This window comes from Oryctolagus cuniculus, chromosome 21, assembly GCF_964237555.1.
Source record: "Oryctolagus cuniculus chromosome 21, mOryCun1.1, whole genome shotgun sequence".
NCBI lineage: Eukaryota > Metazoa > Chordata > Mammalia > Lagomorpha > Leporidae > Oryctolagus > Oryctolagus cuniculus.
The window spans coordinates 19,824,907-19,850,016 of NC_091452.1; the positions used below are offsets into that span (position 1 = coordinate 19,824,907).

General features: G+C 51.9%; 1 protein-coding gene across 4 annotated transcripts in view; it reads left to right on the plus strand.

The window, feature by feature from the left end:
* Positions 1 to 25,110, plus strand: part of MYO18B (myosin XVIIIB) — a 245,008-nt gene that overhangs the window by 204,543 nt on the left and 15,355 nt on the right. For 2 of the 4 annotated variants that reach the window (XM_070066045.1, XM_070066042.1), the window contains exons 39-41: positions 7,422 to 7,552; positions 18,041 to 18,085; positions 19,519 to 19,656. In XM_070066045.1, the coding sequence (XP_069922146.1) occupies positions 7,422 to 7,552; positions 18,041 to 18,085; positions 19,519 to 19,656 (314 nt within the window). The remainder of the gene's footprint in view (positions 1 to 7,421; positions 7,553 to 18,040; positions 18,086 to 19,518; positions 19,657 to 25,110) is intronic. The other 2 variants (XM_070066043.1, XM_070066044.1) reach the window with 1 other exon arrangement.

Genomic DNA, 25,110 nt, shown 5'->3' on the forward strand with positions numbered 1-25,110 from the left:
CTAGCCCAGGCTCAAAATTCACTGTGCAGTGTCTATTGAGTGTGTATCACTTTCACATCATCACAAAGTCCAAAAGTCAGAAGTTGAACTGTCGTAAGTCTTGGGGTGTCTGGAAGTGTCTTCTTGGAGGATTCAGAAGGCATCTCTGGGAAGATTGCCACCGTGTAAGGTGTGGCAGAGTTGGGGCTTCTGGTTGATGTTGGCAGCCCCTGGGTGGAGTGCTTGGCTTAGCAGTTCAGAGAATGGACTCTGGCCCCTGACTGCCTGGGTCTGTGCAGTGATCAGTTAGACAAGCCTGCCCCATGCGAAGAAAAGGGCAGGAGTTCTCAGGCACTTGCTGATCCTCAGCTTCCATGTGCTGGCGCCATCCAGCTGCGTGACTCTGGGATGGGTTAGGATGTGAAGATGATTCGTCTGCACCAAAACTAGGGTTAGCCATGCTGCTCAGAGGAAGTGTTGAGAGGTAGTGGGGCTGTTAGATCAGGTCTTCAGGAAGAATTCCTGGGGCTGGTGTCGTGACGCAGTAGGTTAATCCTCCACCTGTGGCACTGGCAGCCTGTGTGGGCACTGGTTCGAGTCCCAGCTGCTCCTCTTCTGATCCAGCTCTCTGCTATGGCCTGGGAAAGCAGTGGAAGATGGCCCAAGTGCTTGTGCCCCTGCACCTGCGTGGGAGACCTGGAAGAAGCTCCTGGCTCCTGGCTTCGGATCAGCTCAGCTCTGGCTGTTGCAGACATCTGGGGAGTGAACCAGCAGATGCAAGACCTCTCTCTCTCTGTCTTTGCCTCTCTCTGTAACTCTGTCTTTCAAATAATAAAATAATCTTTTTTAAAAACCCACAGAAATCAGTACACACTTTAGATTTTCTTTTTTAAAAAAAGAAATTACTTATATGAAATTACTTATATGAAAGTCAGAGAGAGAGGAAGAGACAGAGAGATTGTCCATCCGCTGGTTCACTTCCCAGATGGCTTCAATGGCCAGGGCTGAGCCAGGCTGAAGCCAGGAGCCAGGGGCTTCATCCAGGCCTCCCATGTGAATGGCAGAGGCCCAAGCACTTGGGCCATCTTATGCTTTCCCCAGACTGTTAGCAGAAAGCTGGATCTGAAGCTGAGCAGCCAGAACATGAACTAGCAGCCATACGGGATGACAGTGGGCTTTACCCACTACCTCTGCAATGGCGGCCCCCACTTTAGGTATTGGAAGAGCCACCTAACCCTTTCGGAAATGAGACTGACCATCGCCTGCTGGTGGCTCGTGCCACCAACTTGCCTTTACCAGGACACACATCATGGGGCTGTGTTTTCTCCTGGAGCCTTGTTTTTCTCAAGCAGGTGACCTTTGGGTCATTTGAATGAAGCAATGCCAATTCCCCAGAACCTTTCTTTCTGGACGACTCCCTCAGTTCCAGAGATGTAGGCAACTTTGGAGGAAAGCAGGAACTATCCAAGTTACAGAGGGAAAGGTCTCTGGGCTGGAGCCAGAAATCTGGGCTTAGCTCTAGCTCTTATATTTTTTTTTAAGATTTATTTATTTTATTTGAAAGGCAGAGCAAGGGAGAAGGGGAGAGAAAGGGGGAGACAGATCATCCATCCACTGATTCACTCCTCAAATGCTTGCTACAACCTGGGCTGGACCAGGCTGAAGGCAGGAGCCTGGAACTCCATTTGGGTCTCCCACATGGGTGTCGGGGCCCAAGCACTTGGGCCATCTTCTGTTGCTTTCCAGGCACTTCAGCAGGGAACTGGATTGGAAGCAGAGCAGCCAGGACTGGAACCGAGGCTCTGATATGGGATGCTGGTGTTGCAGGCTCAACCTGCTGTACACAAAATTGGCCCCCCTCTAGATCATTTCATGGCTGTGTGTCCCTAGGCAAGTGAGTTAACTTCTCTGAGCCCCGGTCTCCTCATCGGTGCAGTGGGGATAACGAGGCTGCTAAGGCTGCCTCTGGCACTGAGCAGGTGGACAGGCGATTGTTGCCATGTACGAGAGACAACGTCATATTTTTTAGCTTTCTGGTTGTAAAACTAATTCCCATTTTTTTTTTTTGCAGAAAATCTGGAGAATTGTAAAAAAAAAAAAACAATAAAAATTGCCTGCTGGCTCATCATCACATAGGAATAATAACCATGGCTGCCACTCTGTTGAGATATTCCCCAAGGTCCTTTTTATGTGTTGCTATAGTGCTTGATTCAGAGGGTTCTTAGAGAGATGAAGTGAGGTAGGCTATTTTAAGCACTTAAGAGAATGCCAGTGCATGTGAGAAATGTAAACAAACATAGTCATTGGTTAATTAGCCCGATACACATTTATTAGGTGTGTTCAATATCAATTAAGCACGTGAACACATTTAGGTTGTTTCCTTACAGGTTCGGGAGTGTTTGAGGTGGTCTGATCTGTACTGGCACACGTGGTCTTAACCGTGGAAGCCTATGTGGCTCCAGAGGCAGCCTGCAGAGCCCGGGGAACCAACATATAAGGGTCCCGGGGGTCTGCAGGCGGGAGAGGCTCCTGCGAAGAGTGAGATGCTCCGGGCAGGGAGCGTAAACCACAAGCAGTTTGAAATATCAGCCTCTAATTGCGCGTCCCGAGAGATCACTGTCATTTCAGTCATTCATTACTGCATGAACTGCTTCCCCCATGGGCAGCGCTCTGCAGTAATGACCCACGTGTGTGGGGGGTGGGGGTGTCCTGGGACTTTGCCAGAAGATCCTGATTCTCCATCAGTGTGCATTTCATCTACACACTGAATGCTGTTGTCCTCTGTACACACAGTGCCATGGTGGGAGTTTTGTCAGTGGAGCTAAATCACACCTAAGAGACTGGTTCACCCCTCCCTCCTTCCTCCTTTTCCTTTCCTCTCTTCCTTCCTCTGCCTCTCTCTCTCCCTCTCCCTCCCCCTCTCCCTCCCCCTCCCCCTCTCTCTCTCCCTCTCCCTCTTCCCCTTTCTTGGACAGAGAGACTATGTATACCCCCAGGTGGTTTGCTCTTCATATGCTCACATCAGCTGAAGCAGGGCCTGCCTCAAGTTGGAGCTGGGAACCGGGAACTCAACCCAAGTCTCCTCTGTGGGTGGCAGGGACGCAAGTACTTGGGGCACCACTGCTGCCTCCCGGGGTCCACGTTAGCAGGAAGCTGAAATAGGAGCAGAGCAGGGACTTGCACCCAGGCAGTCCAAGGGGGGATGGGAGGCAGTGGCAAGCAGCATGGTAACCGGGATGCTAAGTGCCTACCCCACCCCCATGATGTGTACTTTCTGTGCACAGTGAATGTGTGCTACCCTTGGCCCTAGTTCATTCACAACTAACAGTCATACAAGAACATTGTCCATTCCATCCCACAGTGCCTCTCGGTGCCTGCCATGTTCCAGACACAGCAATCCAGATAGATTCTCTTCCTTCCAACAGGGCAAGGGCCAAGGAATTGAGGACCTCATCCACATGCCCTGTGCCCTAGGTCAGCCCTGGCACATTTAGCCACTCAACAGACGCCCACTGAATGAATGTACATGTGAATGAACAGTGTACATGTGTATTACATGTACTAGCACACGTGTATGTTGTGTGCCTATTACTCTGGGCTCATGGTCTGTTTCTTAGTGAGTTTTAGATCTGTCTGCACATCTAGATACCTATAACTGAATAGGTTTAGATCCCACTTGTCTCCCATTCCCCCAACTTCTGTGTGCTCCCAGTTTTTAGAGAGAGCTAACTACGGAGAGGTCCAAGCTCTCAGCTGGCCCCCAAACACAACCACTTGCGAGGAGCAGCCCTGAGCCCATCCCCAGCACCCCGGTCAGATGCCATCCTGGCTTCCAGTCCACTCGCTTCCTGTTGTCTGGAGGGAGGGCAAGCCCTGGTGCCCAGGCCTGAGAGGAGGAGCCTCCCTTGTACCCCTCCCCACCATGTGTCTCCACGGGCTGTGGCTGGGTTCCAGGTTGTTCTGCCCCCAGGGCGCCGCGTTGTTTGGCCCAAGGTCCTGACCTGAGTGATCAGCAGACTCTGGCTTTCAAGCTGAAGCAGGAAAGACTTGCCAATTGCTGTTACACAGATGCTGAATTTCCCAGATGCCTCTCCTGAGGGTGTTCCTGCTAGGTTTCCAGGATGGACACAGAGAGTAAGGGGGCCAGGCAGAGGGCGGAGGGCAAGGGGTAGTCCTCAAGCCTCATCCATGGTTTGCTTGCTGTCAGCTCTTGTCTTCCTGTCCGGCTCATGCATCCTGTCTGCTGCCCTGTGTTTCTGTCCACCTCTTCCCTCTGTGGGGCTGTGAGGAAGCTCTGGAAGCAGCGTCCTGCCCACCACTCCCCTTATTCTCTGGGTGGCCTTGGCAAGTCTCCCGAGGGACCTGGGGACGATGTTGCCCTTTCTCTCTGCATTCTCTTCTGAGACATAAATGCTGACAGTGCTGGTCGAGGCCCCTTGCTCTGCCAAACACATCTGCCACTTGCCCCAGTCCTGCCCCTGCCCCAGTTGGACCCATGAGGCAGCTGAAGGTCACACAGCAAGGGAGCAGTAGAATTGGAATTCAAGCCCAGGCAGCCTGACTCCACAGCCCACTTTAACCTCCATGAGATGATGAACCTGGTATACTCCTCTGTGCACCTGCTTAATCCCAGCCCAGCCCCCCAGCCCCCGAGTCAGAGTGCCTGACTTTGTCCCTCTCCTGCCTCCACCAGGAGGCTCCCCGAGGAATGAGGCTGCAGACCCTCACTGCCTCCTGCATGACCAAGGTTCGCCCAGGCAGAGCTGGCCGGGGACAGCTGAGCTGTGTTCTTGTATCCCTGCACGTGTGGCCTAAAGGGTTCTCACTTGAGACCCAAGGCCTGATGTTCACCCCAGCCTCGTGGTCTCCCAGCTACGTAACCTCAGACAGGTGACTTCACACCTCTAGCCCTCACCTTCCTCGTCTCTAAAGGGGACACTCACTCCACCGATGTTTATGGAAGCCAGTGGCCACCACAGCCCAGACATGTGGACATCTGATCGGATCTAAGGTGGAAATGCAGACTCCTCTGCCCCTGTTCCTTACAAAATCTTCTGGGAGAGGGTGGCGGATTCCCCACTAGGCAGGCAAGCTTTGGCCAGTGTCACTGGTCAGGGGCCATCATTCTGCTAGGTGCATCTACGAGCTGACGCTGTGGTGGCCTGGGGTGAGCACTCCGTCCATGGCCCCTGGTGTCCTTGATTTCTTCTGACAGCCCACTGGCCTCCAGCCCGGGGCTCCTGCCTCAGGAAGTCTCTCACCTGTCAGGACCCAGCCAGGGCTTTCACAGCTGGCAACTTCAATCAACTACAGTGCACTGCCAGCCCCTTCCCACGCCGCCTCTGCTTCCCGGGACACGGCCGCTGCTCGCCTCCCCCGCAGCTTGCGCCTCGGGCGGGCTCAGTCTTTGCTCGCTGCTTCTCTCTCTGTCTCTCCCTCTTTAAGGAGAAAGACTACACATCACTGGAAAGGCGTAGACTTAAAGTAACGTGAACGGACAAGCCGGTCTGCCCAGGAGAGCTGAGCGTGTCCCTCTCGTGGGGAGCAGCCATGGTCTGCGGTGACCTCCCTGAGGGTGTCCACAGTTAAAAAAAAATCATCTCAGGTTGAGAGATGAGCAATTCAGGGTCATTCAGCCAGCGAATTCCACGGGAGCTGGGAATTGCATTCGGAGGTAACCTTAAACCCTCATGTCCACCCCCATCTGCTGGTATACGTGTGTTCCTTTAAACTGCGGAACACTACACAGCCATAAAAAAGGAATGAGATCCTGTCTTTTGCGACAATGTGGATGCAGCTGGAAACCGGTACGCTTACCATGATGAGCCAGTCCCCAAAAGCTAAATATCATGTGTGTTCTATGTCGTGTGGTAGTTGACACAGAATGCAAAACAATGCATGGGTGTGAAATGGACATGATGCGATTTGACTGTTTGTTTTAGCCCTTCTTTGTACTCCTGTTCCATTGTGGTCTTTCTGCTTTTTACTTATTGAACACTGTGGCTAGTGCTGCATTATACAGTGGACTGAAAAAAATGTTTTTGCAAAAATTAAAGAAAAGAAAAGGAAGGAGGGGGATTCAGGGAGGGAGGGGAGTGTGGTTGTTTTAGAATTGTACCCATGAAATACATGAAATCTGTTCTCTTTGTATTAATCACATGCATTTTGAAAAAAAGTAAAAAGCCATAGCATTCCAGTAATACCCTTTGCATAACAGAAAAATCCCATCCACTAGCCCGCTGTGCCCCATTCATAAATATCCCATGCTCTGCAAATGCTTCTCCAGGTGTGGCTGTGCTCGTCTCTTGCACAGGGTTGGGCACCAAATCCCCTTGTTCTCTTCTGCTTGTGTCACCCTATTTCTCAGAAGAGCCCCACACTGCAGTCATCTGTATTTCTGATGTCAATAATCCTTCCTGTAGCATCAGAGGGACACGCTGGGGTTTCCTGAGCCGCTCCCCGTTCCTGGGTGATGCTGCAAATCCTAGCTTCTCTCTGCCATTGGCAGCTCTGTCCCACGCATCCATGGGTGCAGGACATTTGACTTAGCAGCCTGAGGAATAATTCCCAGGAGATGGGATTCCCGGTTTAGCCCAGGGTTTCTGACTCAGCAGTATTGAGAGTTTTTTGGTGGGGCTGGTACACTGCCTTGTAGGATTGTCCCCCAAAGTGGAGAGGATCAAAAGTGTCCCCAGACATTGCCAAATGTCTTCAGGGTGTCGAGTCACTTGCTGTTAACAATAGCCACATTTAAGGGGGGCGGGGAGTGAAATCGGTTGCCAACAGAAGTCAGAGATTTTTCCCAAGAGTCAGCAATGAGAATGAGTGCTGAGAGGGAGTCAGGCGCCCTGAGCTCATCTGCCAACACGTTGCTTGTTCCTCACCTGTGAGACGGGGCAATAATTGGAATGCACCTGCCAGGCTTGTTAGGTCATGAACTTGTGCTGGCCCCAGAAAGCATTCCACAAACTCCCGTTGTCCCTGTCTGCTCCGCTGGAAGCCCTGCTGGGTCTCCCATCTTTGTCTTTGCTGCCACCAAGGACAGAAAGGCGGAGGCGTCTGGGTGACTGAGTTGAAAGAACGCTGTCTTTATTCCGCTCTGCCTCCACCCTGCTGCCCCAGATCCGTCCCCAACCTCTGTGGCCCTTCTCTGTGGACTGAGAGCCCTCATTGTACCCGGAAGTGTGCTGCATAGCTCTGGGGTCCGACCCAGTGGGCGCATCACCCCCTGAATGGATGGGTCAGCCCCGCATCCCCCCTGGTCATGACCCAGAGGCTCCCAAGCACTCAGTGCATCCTCCATCTTGTGGAGGAGCACCTGAGGGTCCACTGGGTCTCATGGAGGACCCAGCTTGCAGATGGGTGCTTGGAGAACGTCAGCGAGCTTGTGGGTGGGTCAAGTTCCTCCCTCAGCCAATGCCTGCTTGTGTCCCTATATCCAGGAGAAGTACGTGGAGGAGCTGGCGGCCGTGAGGCAGACCCTGCAGACAGACCTGGAGACGTCCATCCGGAGGATCGCTGACCTCCAGGCAGCCTTGGAAGAGGTGGCTTCCAGTGACAGTGACACGGAGAGGTAACCTGCAGGCGGCCAGGCGGGGCTGGGCACAGCCAGGGGGAGCTCTGCAGTCTTCAGTGCATCTGGGGACCACATGGGTGGGGGACCCGAGGGCACCGAGGAGTTGGAGGGTCCCTGGTTTGCTCAGGACGGAAGGCGCTACCCCACCAGTGTTGAAACTTCCCCTTGCCTGGCTCACCACACCTCAGTTGAGGCCACGTGGCTGGGCAAGTTGCATGCCCGATACGGGTCTCATTGCCTCATCCGTAAGCAGACAAAATCATATTAGGAGGCACGTGACATTGTCATGATTCAACCATTTTTTGACCTACAGATTGGAAGTTTCAAATATTCAGCCTACTACCTCCCTCGGAGGGCTGTTAAATGGTTCATAGGTGAACATCACTTAGAACCCAGCTAGGGAGGATACATGGAAATGAGTGTGAGCTTATACCAAACAATGCAGCAATGTTTTACAAAGCCAACAGCTGATTCCGGGATGCAAGGTCAGTGAGACCAGGCAAGCAAGTTCAGTGTCAGGCCTTCTTGCCTTTCTTAGAAGATGGATCAGCTGCTTTCTGTCATCTCCTCTCCAGCCCCAGGCTGCCACAGGCCACAGGAAGGCTGCTCAGCTGCAAGGAGCTTGAGGTGTCGCAGCTGGGCACCCAGGTGGAGGCTGCCCCTTGCAGATGGCCCGGGCAGTCTGTCCCCAGGAGCTGCCTCGGTAGCCTTGACTGGTGGCTTCTCTGGGAACCACAATTGCACATGTTGCTACAGCTCCTGTACCCCCTGTCCTAGTCTCTAAAGCAAAGTCAGGGCAGTGGAAAAGACATTCTCCGTGCGTACCCTGCAGTGTGGGTCCTGCAGGTGCAGTGCCCTCCCAGTGCCCACAGGCTGCCCCTACATATGCCTGGGCAGGCTGCCCTGGGGACCAGCCCTTCTTGGTCTTCCTCTCTTGGATGTTGGTCCCTGATGGAGCCAGGACGTCAGTGGTGAGCAGGCCTCTGTGTTTCCACAGGAAAATCCTCACCTCCGAGGAGCTCAGGGTCACACAGAGTCAGAACCCAGGTCTGCAGAGTTTCTGGACCAGACTTTCACCACTCACACCCTCTCTGAAGTTAACCTTATTTTTTTCTTTTAATCAACACACAATCATTACAGATATTTATGGTGGGCACGGTGATGCTTCAATGCTGTATATAATTTGCGTTGATCAAATAGAATTCCATTTCCTTATTATTCTTTGGAGGCTTTGAGTGTCTCCCTTTTAGTTCCTCACAAACTACATAATACATAATTGTGAACTGTAGTCACCCCCGTGCTGTGGAACACCAGAACCTATTCCTCGTACCTTTTAAAAAACTATTTTTGTTTGAAAGCAAGATAGAGACAGAGGGTGAGACAGAGGTCTTCCATCTGCTTCTTGACTCCTCAAATGCCTGCAACAGCCAAGGCTAGGGCAGGTCAAAGCCAGGACCAAGGAATCCAATATGGGTCCCCCATGTGGGAGGCGGGCTCCCAAGTACTTGAACCATCATCTGTTGCCTCCCAGGGTGCACATTAGCAGGAAGCTTGAATTGGGAGTGGAAGCTGGAACCAGAATCCAGGCACTCTGATACGGGCTGTGGGCATCCCAAGTGGCATCATAACCTCTGTGCCAAATGCCCGCCCCCCTTATTCCTCTTATCCAATGGCATTTTAGTATCCATTATCCAACTTCCTCCTAGTCCCTCTCCTCTCCCCTTCGCAGCCTCTAGTAGGCACTATTCTACTCTCTTCTACCTTGGCCATTGAGCAGATTGCTTGAACCATTTGCACTTGCATAGCAAAAGATGGTTTTTCTAATAAACAATAAAAGGTTAGAAAAGCAAACTTGGGAAGAAGCAGAGGGTCAATACTTGGAGGTGTCAGCAGAAGGCTGAGCAAAAGTTGTGATAAGAAACCAGGAAGATGGCCGGCGCCGTGGCTCACTAGGCTAATCCTCCGCCTTGTGGCGCCGGCACACTGGGTTCTAGTCCCGGTCAGGGCACCGGATTCTGTCCCAGTTGCTCCTCTTCCAGGCCAGCTCTCTCCTGTGGCCAGGGAGTACAGTGGAGGATGGCCCAAGTACTTGGGCCCTGCACCCCATGGGAGACCAGGAGAAGTACCTGGCTCCTGCCATTGGATCAGCGTGGTGCGCCAGCCGCAGCGCATCGGCCGTGGCCGCCATTGGAGGGTGAACCAACGGCAAAGGAAGACCTTTCTCTCTGTCTCTCTCTCTCACTGTCTACTCTGCCTGTCAAAAAAAAGAAAGAAAAGAAAAGAAAAGAAAAGAAAAGAAAAGAAAAGAAAAGAAAAGAAAAGAAAAGAAAAGAAAAGAAAAGAAACCAGGAAGAGACTTCTCATAGAGCGGTGGGAGGGGAGAGATGGGAGATGGTGGGAGGAGGGTGATGTCTGGGTGGTGAGACAGCTCTCTAGTCTGCTCGGGGCTGGGGGAGGGGAGGCTGGATCCTTTCCAGTCTCAATAGGACCTTGTCCTCACCTCATCTTTCTAACAAATTGTTATTTTCACTGTATTTGAGAGGCAGCAGGTGCCTGGGGAGGTAGAGAAAACTTCTATCAGCTGTGTCACTATGGAGATGCTTGCAACAGCCAGTGCTGGGCCAAGCAGAAGCAAGGAGCCTGAGACTCAATCTAGGTCCTTAGTGGGGTGGTAGGGACCCAAATACTTGAGTCACCACCTCCTGCCTCCCAGGGTCTGCATTAGCACAAAGCTGGGATCAGAAGCAGAGCCACAATTCCAGTGAGACGCTCAGGAATGAGATGTGGGCATCTCTGCTGGCAGCTCAATGGGTGCACCAAACGCCCCTTACCCCCACCTTCATCTTAACGGAAGATCCCTTGTTCACTCTGCGTTCCAGGTAGTAAAATTCCTCCTCTGTTTTGGCCCACTCATTCTGAGTTGCGGGAGGAATCCGATCTGGTCCCCAGCCCTCCATCCACCTTCTCATGAGCCTACTTTCCAGCCCCCAGCTTAGTTTCCAGTTAGGAGTTCCACAGTTCACTTCTGCCTGAGCCTGAGCAGGTGATTCCAGCTCCCTGAGCCTAAAGTCATTGCTTCGCTTAGAGGAGTTAGAAGTCAGGAACCATGGCTTATAAATCACAGGTGCTCAGCAGCCATCTAGTGCATGCATTCATTGACTTGACAAAAGTCTTACCTGGCCCCTGGCCCCTCCCAGACACTGTGCTCGGTGCTCACGTCATTCCACTTGCCCCTTGTTATCACTATGCTCCATTACAGGTGAAGAGAGATTGAGTAACTTGCCCAAAGTTAGGCAGAAGTTGGCGTTCAGAGCTGCACCTGGAGTCCAGGAGTGGAATTGCTGGGAAGACAGAGGGAGGAGTCAGCAGTGGCCCTGCCCTCGTGGAAGCTGCATTCTAAATTTAGGAAGCAGTTGCGTCTGTACACACACATGCATACGTGTTTGCATCCGTGTGCAGGAATAAAATGAACACACTGACAAAACACAGAACCCAAGCAGAGTTACGGACGCTGAGAACACAGTGCTGGGTTGACAGACACAGCCTCTTCCAGAGGAAGGCACTGGGAAGGGCACTTGAGTGAGAGGATGCAGCCAGCCCTGGGGAGATGTGGGGAAGCAGGAGTGAGGGCAGAGAGCAGATGTTCTAGAAAGTGAGAGAGGGTCAGGGTCATGTCAGGGAGGGAGAAGCCGCTCTCTTTCTCCATCCCACCCTCCCACCTTTCTGTTCTCTGGAAATGATCCATGAAACCCCCACAGAGACACCTCTTAAAGACGTCCCTTACAGTGCTCCAGGACCCCAGGCAGGAGGGGGCTCCAGTTCAGTGTGGAGACAGCAGAGCATTCAGCCAACTGTGGGGTCGTCTTGGCATGGGTCCGAAGTCCATGACCCAGGCTGGTTCTTTAACATTTCCTGATTCTCAGCAGTGCGAGGCCTTGCAACTCGGAGCTGAGCCTGAGACTGGCACAGATTTCCATAATATCTCAAGATTGGGCAAACAGCGAACAGATGGCCCATAAAGAAGTTTCATCCCATTTCAAAGAATTCCTATTGTACAAACCATGTTCTCTGATCCTGGTGCAATTAACTTGGTTATCAACAATTTTTTTATAAAATGCAGATGTATTGCTACATTTTTTGAGTCTGCTATCCAGAGCAGAGTCCCTAGCTGCAGTCCCAACAGCCACCCTGGTTTCTGCCTCACGCTGCTGGCTCCACACTGCACTCTGCTTTCCGTTGTCCCATCACTTGGGGTGAGCGGTTTGTGTTGGCACCTAAGGGATTGATCAGAGGCACTTCTCCAAGCTGAGCTTTCGACCAGGATTCAAACCCACCCTGGGCAGGGAGGGCAGGTGCTAAGGTTCTCTGAGAACCTTGCTCACATTGTAAAAAGCCACATTTCCCCAAGTCGGGAATTAAATCCTGAGCGTAACAGGCCTTCCAGGCTCCCACGTGGCTATGTGCTCAGAAAGGCAGACGGCCTGTGCGGCAGCACTGAAACGCGTGCCATCCAGCAGCAGGGCCCTGCGTTGGAACTGAGACCCTGGCGTCAACCTTCTTAGATTAATGGAGAAATGCCGTAAGCTGGTGCCTGGGGCCTGGAGCACACTCCTGACTCATGGGGGTTGGGGGGGCAGGCATCGGCCGACAGGAAGTCTCATCTCTTCCCAGCACAGGGTCTGCAGCTGCTCTGTCTGTCGCCTTGCCTGGGGGTTTGGGTGGGCTGGAGAGAGGTCAGTGGGTGACCTCTGACTCCTGAGTCAGCTGAGAGTACATTGGCTCCCCAGCTGGCCCAGTCTGACCTGAGTTCTTTGGCAGAGTCCTGTGTCACTGAGCTGAGAGTAATTTGGACATTTTCCAACATTCAGCCTTTTATAACCTGGCTACAACTAGGCTGCAGTAGGACAAGTAGAATTATCTTGCTCTAACTAAAGATTGTGGCTGCCCCTGAGGCCATAGGTATGAAGTCCCCTGATGCACCCTAGGAGCGACTTTGGAACGGCCAACAGCCCTCTTCCTACAGCTCTTGTATCTTCCAGTTTGGCCCCAGGGGTAATGAGTGTGTTCCAGGCCTGGAAGAATAACTGAAGCATCTCACCAGCCATCTAAGGAAGTTGACACTGCCGCCCAGGTTACAGGGACCCAGTGCAGGGTGGAACATGTTTAAATAATGCCGCACAAGTCAGCTGGGTGTCTGAGCACGTTTCTAATCCAGGCTCCCAGGTAATGGGGGTTCCAAATGAAGTTCTCTACTTTGACATTACAAGAAATCATATTTATAGCAATGTGAGGGTCCAACACAAAGTTTATGGGAAATGGCATCAAAAGATAAGTTTGTTTTGGTGCAAAAAAATTGAAATTGATGTAACTTTCTTTTTCATAATATGCACTTTGCATGAACTTTTGGAAGACCCCTTGTGGGTGCTCTTTGTCATGGACTTTCTTTGTGCCAGGTGCTGCATAGACTACCTGTTTGTGTACATTGTCCTCACAATTTCCTGGAGCCCCTATGATGATCATTCCCAAGTTATAAATGAGAGCTTAGAGAAGTCAAGGGACCCCCCCCACACACACACACACACAGTAAGTGATGAGGCTTGGTTTGGTTTGCAGGCTGACCCCCATCATCCACACTTCTAGGGGTCAAGATCTGCACTCATGTCAAACATACCCCTACTGCCTCCTCTCCCTTGTCAAGCTCTCTGCTCTCTGCCCAGTAACTGGCCTCTTCTGAGGCTGACTTGTACGTCTGTCACAGTGACAAGGGGCCAAGAATGGGGTGCTACTTCCCAGGCAATATTTGCATTTAGACTGGAGTTGTCTGGCAGAGACTCACCCTCAAGAAATGCATCTGAAGACATTTAATCAATTATCATGCTCACCACCCAGGCTCCTGTTTACAAATTACTGGCACAAGTTCTTTTTTCAGAAGATCAGGGTGAGAGAAGGGACCACTGTTGCATATCAAGGGGTGAGTGTTTCTGTCCCAGCTGCACCACCCAGTGAATCAGCACCATGGACAGTGACTGGCCCTTCCTGGACCTCTGATTGGCTGCTCATCAGACTAGAACCAGTGGGGCCTTCTGTGTTAGGACAGGAGGAACCACAGGGCACAAGCAGACAGGGACCTGCCTCGTGGAGTTCACGGCCCAGAGACTCTGTCTTCTTATGGTGAAACAGTGGATTTCACCACCTTTAAGTAGAATTTCTGTTTTTTTTTTTTTTTTGGGGGGGGGGTTAGATTTATTTATTTGAAAGGCAGAGTTCAGAGAAAGAGAGAGAGAGAGAGAGAGAGGAGAGGAGAGGAGAGGTATCTTTCTTCTGCTGGTTCATTTCCCAAATGACTGCAATGGCTGGAACTGGGTCAATCCGAAACCAGGAGCCAGGAGCTTCTTCCAGGTCTCCCATATGGGTGGCAGGGGCCAGTGCATTAGCAGGAAGCTGGATTGGAAGCAGAGCAGCTGGGACTCGAACAGGTGCCCATGTGGGATGCCAGTACCTCACGTGGCAGCTTTACCTGCTACGTCATAGTGCTGGCCCCAGAATCTCTGTCTTTTTATCCCTGTACACACTCATAGAAAATTCTGGCTTAGGATTGAGTGCAGCCATCCCTTAACTGGACTGAGAGAGGAATATTTGGATCTGAGTCCCAAGTCCCTCTTCCTGACCCTTGGGTAGTACCCGTGGGGTCTCTCAGAACCCCAGGGCCCCCCACACCATGGTGTCCAAACTCCAGTACTTACCAGGAGCAAACATGTATGATGAGTCCAAACGCACCATAGTGATTCCTTCCACCCACTCTGTTTAATGCTTCTCAGGGGTAGGCGAAGCCAAAACTACCCCTACTTCTGCTGGGAAGCCCCTTTCCACTGCCCTTCCCCCTGCATTTGCTCTAGACGCCTGACAGGGAAGGTGCTAGGGGCCTTCAGTGTTTTCTGATACAATAAACTTGGGGTGCGGGGCCAGCATGCTGTGTGGTGGGTCAAGCCACTGCTTGCTACCCTCGTCCTGGCTGCTTTGCTTCCGATCCATCTCTCTCCCTGCTAATCTGCCTGAGCAGGCAGTAGGTGATGGCCTGAGCACTTGGGCCCCTCCCACACATGTGGGTGACCTGGATGGAGTCTGGGCTCCCTACTTCAGCCTGACCCACCCACAGGCATTGTGTCCATTTGGGGAGTGAAGCAGTGGATGGAGGAACTAACTCTCTCTCTCTCTCTCTCTTTCAAATTAATTAATCTGTAATAAAAAGATTGGTTGTATTTCTCAGACATTCTCAACCCATTCTCTTTATTTTAAGTGTACTGTATTTTGTCGAGACCCCCCCCCCGGCCCTGCCCCGAATGTCAGGGAGTGGGTGGTCCAAGCTGGACATCACCCTTGGTCTAGACACTGTTTAATCATTGGAACAAAATGGCCAACCACCTGGCAGGTGCTGACTTCTTACTGTGCCAAATTCAAGTTCACAGGCAGAAGCCACCAGTGCATGGGTGCTATGGAATGTGGGATTAATAAGCACCCTTCCCTACATCTTTTTTTTTTAAGACTTACTTATTTATTTTAAAGTTGGAGTTCCACAGAGAGAGAAAGAGAGGCAGAGAGAGAGAGAGAGAGAGAGAGGTCTTCCATCTGCTGGTTCACTCCCCAGATGGCCACAAATACTGGAGGTAGGCTCATCCAAAGCCAGGGGCCAGGAGCTTCTTCCAGGTCTCCCACACAGGTGCAGGGGCACAAGCACTTGGGCCATCTTCTACTGCTTTCCCAGGCCATAGCAGAGAGCTGGATCAGAAGAGGAGCAGCCAGGACTCGAACCAGTGCCCAAATGGGATGCTGGCACTGTAGGCGGCAGCTTTGCCCACTACACCACAGCACCGGCCCCACTTACATCTTTATATTTGTCCCCAGGACTGGTTCTTTCTCAGCACGATTGTCTTAGGAGGGGCTGATCACAATTGCAGATAAGCTTGTGTCCTCACAGGACCGACTCTTCAGGCTGTTTACTGTTTTTGATGGCGCCAAGCCTGCTGCCAGCATGTGTGTCACATAGATCATTGGCCAAGCAAACTCAGTTCCTCCGGTGCAGATTGTAAACCAGCACAGAGATTAGCTGGTGTCAAAGGTTCTGGGAGGAGCTGGAAGCCAAACCTCAAATGAAGACAGCTTAAATACAGGGACTGTTTGCAAAGGTGTGGGTGAGGTATAGGGAAGTCCCGTGAGTGGTGCAGCACCTATGAGCAAAAACTGTCCCCAGGTCAGAAGAGGAAAGGAGAGGGGACAGAGAGGTGAGGGAGAGACACAGAGATGGGGAGATAAGGGAAGGAGGGGAGGGAGAGCAGGTAGAGAGGAAAAGAGGAGGAGGAAGAGAGAAAAGAGAAGGGAGAGGGAGGTGAATGGGCTATATGGGGGGGAGGCTGCCTGGGATCAGAACCAGCGCAAGGAGATGCACAGAGAGAAATCAATGACTATTCTGCCTGCACCCACGTTCCTCCTCTCCTGCAGTGGTCAGCTGAGTTCTGCACTGGATGAACCCAAGGGGGAAGCCACGAGGGCAGGCAGCCCATTGGTGTGGACCGCGCAGATGAGCAGAATGGAGAGCGAGTGGGGAAGCTCCAAGAGGAGATGCCCAGCTTGGTTGGCCGTCACAAAGTGAATGGGTCCCCATGAGGGAGGCAAGAGCCCTTTCAGAAGGGAGCAGATCTGAATGTCGAGTCTACCCACAGGGGTTCATACTCACAGCGTCGGTAGGGTACACCAGGGACGAGAATGGATGCCATGGGGCAGGTTAAGCCACTGCTGGGGATGCCCAAATCCTATAGCAGAGCACCTGGTCAGGTTCAAGTCCCAGGCCCGCTTTTGATCCAGCTTCCCACTAATGTGCATGTGCTCTGGAGGCAGCCAGTGATGGTTCAAGTACTTGTGTCTCTGCCACATGAGAGGCCTGGGTTTAGTTCCATCCTCCCGGCTCTGACCTGGCCTAACTCTGGCTGTTGCAGACAATGGGACGCTGGACCAGCAAATGGGAGGAAGGTTATCTATCTATCTCTCAAATAAAATAAAAATAAGCTTTGATTAGTTGTCGGGTGATAAGGACTTTCCTGAGTCTAGGTTTGAGTAAACATTGGTGTCTCATCAGACAGAGTATGTGAGGAAAGATTCCCAATGTAAATGAATGAGTATAACCATGTTTCTGTAAAACTTTTGTCATTTAAGCAAAAATGTTCCCAGATCCTTGGGATTAGGAATTAGGGCATGGACATCTTTGGGACTATTATTCTGCCTCCCGCAGGGTCATTCACCCGAGGTGCTTTGGTTCTGTTGCAGGGTCTCTTTCTTTAAAGAGTTTTGGGTCCTCTGGTCGCTTAGTTCTACTCTGCTCTGCGATTGTAGCGTAGACTCCTCACAAACAGCAAGCTTCACTTACAAACACGATGGTAGGCTCGATGAGACGCACAGCTGTAACTCACTGACCCCTCTTCTTTTGGAACCACCAAGCATTTCATGAGAACTTGTGGTCTTGCCCGAGCCCTAGCCTGAGCCCTGGGGGACGTAGGCTGAGTAAGACACTTTCTTGGTTCATGAGGAGTGCTGCAGACACCGGCAAAGAGAAAGCCCCCGCAAACAACAGGTCCTTGAGGGTTGGGGGCCGCAAGCAGCAGGTGTATTTCTAGGAGGAGGAAACCAGGTCTTCCGGGGCAGACACTGCCCAAGCGCCAGCAGAGGAGAAAGCGGCCAGATCCCAGCTTTAGAATGACGTCAGCAGCCCGAGGCTTGCAGTTTCACTGTCTGCACGCACACACTGGGCCATTGTACCCTGGCTGTGAATATGAGCTTAGCACCTCCTACATGCCTGGGATTCCAAGCTGCAGGACCTTGGACAGGGTGTGTCCAATTCCTCATCTCTAAATTGAGACACGAGGTGCGAGTCAATGAAACTGTGTGTGTGCCATTATCTGTTAAGTGAAAGGATGCTCCCGAAAGATTAGCTGCTGTTGTCATTGGTGTCTGAGTTTCCCACAATGCTCTGGAAGCCACCCTGCCCCATGCCTAAGTTGCTGGCCTGAGAAAGGACATAAAGCAGAAGCCTTGTTTGTGGATGATAATGATGCTGTTAATAAGAGCAGTACGGGCTGTACTAAAACAAGAGTAGCGTTAATGGTTGCTGCCATTTAATTAGCGCTGTGTGCCTGCCAGGAACCACATGGAGCTATTTACAGGGGTTAACTTACTGAGTCCACGCCACAGCTCCAGAGTCAGGGCCTCATTGCCAGCCACAGTCCAAAAAAAAAAAAAAAAAAAAAAAAAAAAAGAAAGAAAGAAAAGAAAAAAGAAGGAAAGATGAGGCTCAGAGAAAGCGAGCAACTTTGCCTCTATCACGCAGCAGCAAAGGCGGGAGGTGGGACTCAAGCCCGAGCCTCTGCTGTTGGCAGCCACGTTCCCCAGGCCCTAGAGGCCCGCGTGTAACAGACTCTTTCCTGTGATTCCTTTTAGCGTCCAGACGGCAGTGGATTGTGGCGCTGGTGGCCAAAGAGAGCTGTAAGTTAACCGGGAGTGGACAGGAGCAGCTTACAGGGGTGAGCCCCGGGCTCTGTGTCCTGTTCACGCCCACTCGAGTGGCGTGAACATCAGCAGTGGCCATGGCAGCACGGAGCGCAGAGGGCCCAGAATGGAGCCCCTGTACACAGAGGCACCCGTGCCTTTGGGCCGCCTTCACCGGCTCACATCGCCCACGGGGGACGTTTTACAGACCTTTGTGTCCTGCAGGTTCCGTCCCTCACTGCCTGCTCCACGTGCAGGCCCTGCTTTCCACGCGGTCTGCGTCCTGATCTTTTAGGACCTCCACGCCTACGGTTTCCTTCTCCAGCCTCTGCACGGCACAGCCCTAACCCTGAAAGGAGGTGTCAGCTGCCACTCTCTGAGGCCTTCCTGCATGTCTCCCAGAAGTGCATCAAGGCTCAGTCCCTATGACCCTTAAGGCCTACCCACTGCCCTCCTGTTGCATCAGTAGTTGTTCACACACACACACGCACACACACGTTTATCTACTTTCTTTTATGGAGGAGATATAGATAGATAGACAGACGGCTGGATAGAGAGATTCTGCTAGACTGGAGCCTTGAGAACAGTGTCAGGGTTAAGTTCATGCGTACAGCTGCCCCACCCATGCTATCTGGTATAGAGGACCCTATCAACCAACCAACCATATATATAAATATTCTATATATTCTAATAGAGTGAAGATCTTCACACTAGACATATTCCTTGAACATACCATTTGCTACAAAATTCAGTGCCAGACTTTATACCCCCACACGGGGGAGGCCTTGATTTTTTTTTTTTTTGACAGGCAGAGTTAGACAGTGAGAAAGACAGAGAGAAAGGTCTTCCTTCCATTGGTTCACCCCCCAAATGGCCGCCACGCTGCGCGGATCCATAGCCAGAGCCAGGTGCTTCTCCTGGTCTCCCATGCGGGTGCAGGGCCCAAGCACTTGGGCCATCCTCCACTGCACTCCCGGGCCAAAGCAGAGAGCTGGACTGGAAGAAGAGCAACCGGGACAGAATCTGATGCCCCAACCAGGACTAGAACTCAGGGTACCGGCGCCGCAGGCAGAGGATTAGCCTAGTGAGCTGCAGCACCAGCCCGGGAGGCCTTGATTGTGTGTGTGTTCAAGGAGGAGTATGGCAGTTAGTGACATGAGTATTGAAGTAAAAAGGGATGGGATTTACAACCCCAACCGCATCACTACCTGGAGCACTTTGGCCAAGGCTAAGGTTGGCCTCTCCAAATCCCAGTGCTTCCGTCCATATAAGGGGACAGCAGTGGCTCCCACCTCCCAGGCGTGGGAATGAGGGAATGTGTGCACAGCACTTAGTGCAGTGGCTGCTTCAGGATAGGCGCTAAGTGTCTAGTTATTGCTGCTACTGCAGTTGTCATTGTAAAGACCGTGTGGCCTGCTTTCTGATTCTAGGGACAACGTCTCCGTCATCAGCTCCCAGCCCGAGGGCAGCCTGCAGTCCTGGTCGAGCTGCACCCTCTCCCTGGCTGCAGACACCATGAGGAGCCCCTCGCGACTGTCCACCATCAGTAGCCGCATCCCCAGTCCCAGGTAAGAGTCCCTCTGTGCCACCTCCACACGGCCGATGGTGCCAAGGACATCAGACTGTGCAGGCTGGTGGTGGGGCCGTCTATTTCCTCTGGCCTCGGCAATGCCAAGCCTGGTGCTTAGAGTCTGAGTGTGACCCTTCCACCCTCTAGCTCTGGACATCAGGCAGGTCACTCTTGAGTCTCCGCTTCTTCTTCTGAAAACCAGGGACTGCAATTCTATTTCCTGACCCAAATGCTTACGATGCAGCTCTGATGGACTCTTCCTCAAAGCATGGTTTTCCATATGATTCAGGATAGCACAGAATGGGCATTTTAAAAATTAACATTGTAGCTGCCTTTCTATAAGTCAAACCAGACTAGTTTTCCACTTATGGGTAGTTAACAGTCAAAATTTTCTTTATAAATATAGCCACTTGAATTCTCTTTAATAGGGTGTAATTATAAAGGAAGTTGGGGTGCATTATTCCCATTTGGGGGTTTTAGCTTCACTGAAGGTCAGGATTTCCAATTCCGCTACCACAGAGGGAGATGAGTTTGGCCACGACATGGGACGGGGTCTGTAGGATTTCTGACAGGTTGCCCTCACAAATGAGCCTGGGATTTGGCACCCTCGGCTGCTGGACTGACATCCATCTTCCCACTCGCTTTTCAGCTCCGTTTCTCTGAGCTCTACCCGGTTTACATTTTCAGGGGCGGCCCTCTTGCAATTAGGAGGTAATGGCCATAAATCAGAAAGGAGGGCTCGCACAGACACGTAATTAAGATGGAACACACCTCGCTTCTGTGATAACAGAAGGACCAACGCGATAAGATAGAAGGGAAAATCATAGGCTACCGGAGCCAGCCCGACAGCCCCTTGCTGACTTGGGACCCGTCGGCTCTGAAGCGGGAGGGTGGGGGCGGGGTTCATGGGAACCTTTTGGGCATATTTGGCACACGGTAAATGCCTGGCACAAGTCTGTAGATAGGTTTGATGTGGAAAATATCAAAAGAAGGGCTGTGCGCATGGTGGTACATCTGGGGAGTTAATTAAAGCGAGATTAGCTGATGACTGCTCCTAATGAGCAGCAAAGGTCTGTGTGGAGTAACAAGCGCAATTCTGTGAAAGTGGTGAGGCCTCATCTCTCTCGATAACTAAATACCTCTGTCCTCTTCCCTCCACCAGTGTAAGGAGCAGAAGCAGAACCACAAACAGCCAGAGCACAATGCAAGTGCTAATTAACATCAAATCCAAGATTTTGTTTAAAAATTTTTTTAATTGATTGGAGAGCATTGTCCCCTAGCTCACTCCCTAAATGCCCACAACAGCCAAGGCTAGGTTGGGATCAGACCTCCAAGAGCCAAGAACTCAATCCAGGTCTCCAACGTGGAGTAGCAAGGACCCCGCTCCTTGAGCCGCTGCCTGCTGTCTGCTGGGGTCTGCACTCACAGGGAGCTGGAGTCAGGAGCTGGAGTTGGGTGTCAAACCCAGCTACTTCGATGTGGGATGCAGGCATCCTCTCTGGTGCCTTGACTACTCAGCTGAATGCCTGCCCCTCTCCACACTGCAAAATTAAGAGTGTGTGAGAGGAGCCTTCACCTGTGAATTTGTACCCTAAGTTGTTGGCACCCGTTTGACTGGGGGTTGGTAAGGTGCCATGTTCTGACGTCAGGGCCTGGAGAATCCAACCCTTCATTTGCATCTCTGCCACTGTGAAGCCCGGGGCAGGTTGTTTAACAGCTCTTCTCAGCGTCTCCTCAGTTGGAGTTGTTGTCAGGGGAACATAGTGACACTCAGAACCTGACTCCTAGAAGGAGGTCAGAAACATCAGCCACTTTATAAGCACTGGAGTCTGTCTGATGCCAGAGGCATCGGAGAGACGGATGTCGTTGTCTGGCCATACTTTGCAGAAGAGGAATCCGAGGCCCAGAGAGAGGAGGGCAACTGATGCATGGGTAGGTGGGCTCAGCCCAGCCCCTGCTGCAGCGCCTCAGGCAGGGCGGGTCCTCTGCCCCTCCTCCCCTTTTACTGTGCTCTCGACTCCCACGTCCCCAGGCGTGCCCAGCCACAGCTGAGAGTGGGGGTGCCTGCACCATGAATATTGAAAGGGCAGTAAGTAAGACAGCTACCCATTGTTTAAGTAGGGGCCCCTGGTCTGTCTTGTCTATGTCGATATCCCCAGGGCTGGCTCACTGTTGGTGCTTGTATTTGTTGAGTGAACAACTGACCTTAGCAGCAAGACTGCCTCAGAAACTCTAACTGTATTTGATCACAGCACAGCATTGATTCAGAGACGGTCAGTACTTCACTCGATGTCCCATGGCAGGTGCATGGAAGAACCGGGGCTTGAACCTGGGTTAGGATCTCTCCAAAGTCCGTATTTGTGTTTGCAACACTGCCGTGTTTCTCTGCCATGTGTCAGTTACTCATCCAGCAAAGTTTGCTGGCAAAAAATCTGGACTCTTCTTAACGCTGAATCTGCCCAAAGGGTTGTTATTCAACATTCAGCCAAAAGAGCTTTAGGGAGTGCCTACCGAGTGCCAGAACCCATAGCATTAAGCCCTGAAAATCCCCAAACTCTTCCACGGAATATGTTTACAATCCGGTCCTTCTGGACGTCCTGAGTAGGAAATGACCACAGATGAGGGGTCCAACTTGCTCCAAGGTTGATGGCGACTGAGCTCTGTATGGTCAGATCAGCAGCAGGGACTGGCAGAGTCCAGGAACCTGGACTTGAAGCTTTTTTCTTTTCATTGCAAAAGTAATCCAGACTACTTCACCTCTTCAAGAACTTAAAACACAGCAGAAGGCTAAAGCTCCCTGGGCCTTGGCCACCACGACAATCTTAGCTCCTTTCCCAGTGGGATCCACCCTCTTCAGTCTGGTGAGCACCCTTCCACACCTTTCTCTGTATTTACAAATATATATGCATTCATGTACTTGTAGCATGCAGCATATTTGTGGGCTTCTAAAAATCATGAATGGGATGATACTATATTGTGTAGGCTACTCATAAATTCCTTGCAATGTGTGTCCTTCTCTTAACCAGGGTATTTCAAAGCGCTCATGGAAAAATGGAATCAAACATATGCGTTTATTTTGCTGCAAATATTTTTGAAACATATGCATGGATTTTTTTATAATACATTTTCCGTGTGTTATGAAAAAAATTTTATGAACTTCAATTCCAACTTCTAATTCCATCCTTGCATGAACTTTTTGAAATGCCCTCATGTGTCTTAGGGATCTTTCCTTAGGGATAAACACAAGTCTATCTCTTTCTTTTAGGCGTTTAAATAACAAACTTGTAGTGGTTTACTTATCTCAGTTTTGGGTGCCTTCTAGATATTTGCTGTGAACCTGTCAAGCTTCAGAAACACACACACACACACATACACTCATCCTTGTGCCCACGGGCAAATGATTCTCTAGTCAAGAAGGCATTTGCCTTTTAAATTTGCCCCCACATCCTTTCTGCCAGGAGACTCTATCACAGTGGAGAACGGGATGCCTATACACCTGTTCCTGTCTTACTGGCACACGGCAGGGCCCGATAAATGAGCCTCTCGGACGTTTTCGATTTTGACGGAGAAAGAAGGTCACTCTAAAAACAGAGCCGGGGAAGAAAGCAGTCCTTTGCCAAGAAAATAAAAGCAGTCCCCGTATTATTTATAAGGCAATGTCAGCTCCAAAGAAATACACCTAAAGCCTGGTGATTTACAGCCCAGAATCATGCGGCTGCCGCTGATAAATGCACACGCTTCTGGAGACGGAGCCACTAAATTACCCGCGTGGCCCCTGGGGACGGAGTTTACGGACCTGGCGGTGGCAGCTGCACTTTGTCCAGGAGTCTCCCTTAGCATCTGGCCACAGGTGGTGCCAGGGCTGCCCGGGGGCTGGCGCGCTCCCCCTGGCCCCTGCTGCTTGCCCGGCCTCCCCTCCCTGCCGCCCAGGACCATGGCCCTGTAGGAGTGGTGTTAAAGCCGTGGGCCGTCCCCACTTCCTTCTCGCCCTCACAGCACAGCTGACTCTCTGAGCCCAGACCCAGCCATGGTCACGGGCACAGTGCACGGGGCCCACGTGCCGACAAGCACTGCTGGAGCCAGCTGGGCAGCCTGGCCTGCCCCTGTGTCATCTTGTCGCTGCCGCTATGGCTCTGAGCAGTTATCCCAAGCCACTCCCACTTCTCCAGCGCCCCTCCCTCACACTCAGGAGACAGCCTCAACTCCTGCTGCCTTCAAAGCTTTGACCTCTGCTGTGAAGTCTTCCATCCGTTCATCTCTGTCTGTCCCCGCCCCCTTCTCTCTGGTCTGCAAAGGCAGGCGCAGCTCTGCCGGGGCCAAGGTTAATTCCTACCCATGCCTTCCTTCCCACAACACCCCCACCTGTCCAGGGGCCCCCTCTCCTGTGTGCTCAACACCCCTCATCCAGGTTGTTTCCAAAGCTCTGAGGCCCTCCCGATCCTCACCGGATCCTCACCCGTCACCCCACAGACGTATCGAGTCCTTCCTTCCCCTGCCCTTCGGATCCAGGCTTCTCAACAATGAGGCCGAGTCGCACCACCTTCCCTTTCTCCACGCTCACGCCTTTGTCTGCCGCAGCCTGCAACCCGTCCCCACTGCTGCCCGGCACCGCTTCTCACCCTACCAGTTTCCTAGGGATTCCCAGGAAACAGATCGGGGCACGTGCTCTGGCCTTCGTCTCTCCCCAGGCGTCTCTCCCGCACTGGCAACTGTGCAGTACTTCTTGAAACTCTTTGCTTGCTTGGCCTTGGACTTGTCCTCGCATCCTCACTGGTCGCTCCTTTCCTAGCCCACCCCTAAGTTGTGGGGGTACCCGGGAGGCTGCCACCCTCACCTCCACAGGGGCACAGGGGGTTCTCCTCTTGTGATGCTTGACTGCACCCCCAACTCAAGACCCCAGCTCTAAGGTCTTGTTAAGTTCTGAATGTATAGATCTTATCTCGTTGTCAACAATGGTCACTGAGCAGCAGTCACCCTCATGTTTCAGCTCAGCATATTGAAGAGCAGGCTCATCCCCCCCCCACCTGGCTCTGTCACTCATGGAGCCACCTCAGGCTGTCACCACCTCCCCCCATCCCTGTGTTCAGCTGAACCCTAGGTCTTGTCTGTCCTGCCCACGAAAACATATCCTCTTGATTCCACTCTATCTCACTGCAAGCACCTTGTTTGTTAAAATAACTATATAATTAATTACTTTATGAGAGAGAGAAAAAGAAAGTGAGAGAGAGAGAGCAAGCCTGTTCTCTGGTTCACTACCCACAAGCCCACAGTGGCCAAGGGTGGGTCAGGCCAAAGCAGGGAGCCAGGCAGTCAGCACTGGATCTCTCACGTGGGTGGCAGGGACCCAGTCACTTGAGCTGTCACCTGCTGCTTCCTGGCATGTACATTAGCAGGAAGTTGGAATGGGAGGGAGAACTAGGAGGTGGGCTCAGGCACTCCGATACAGAGTGCA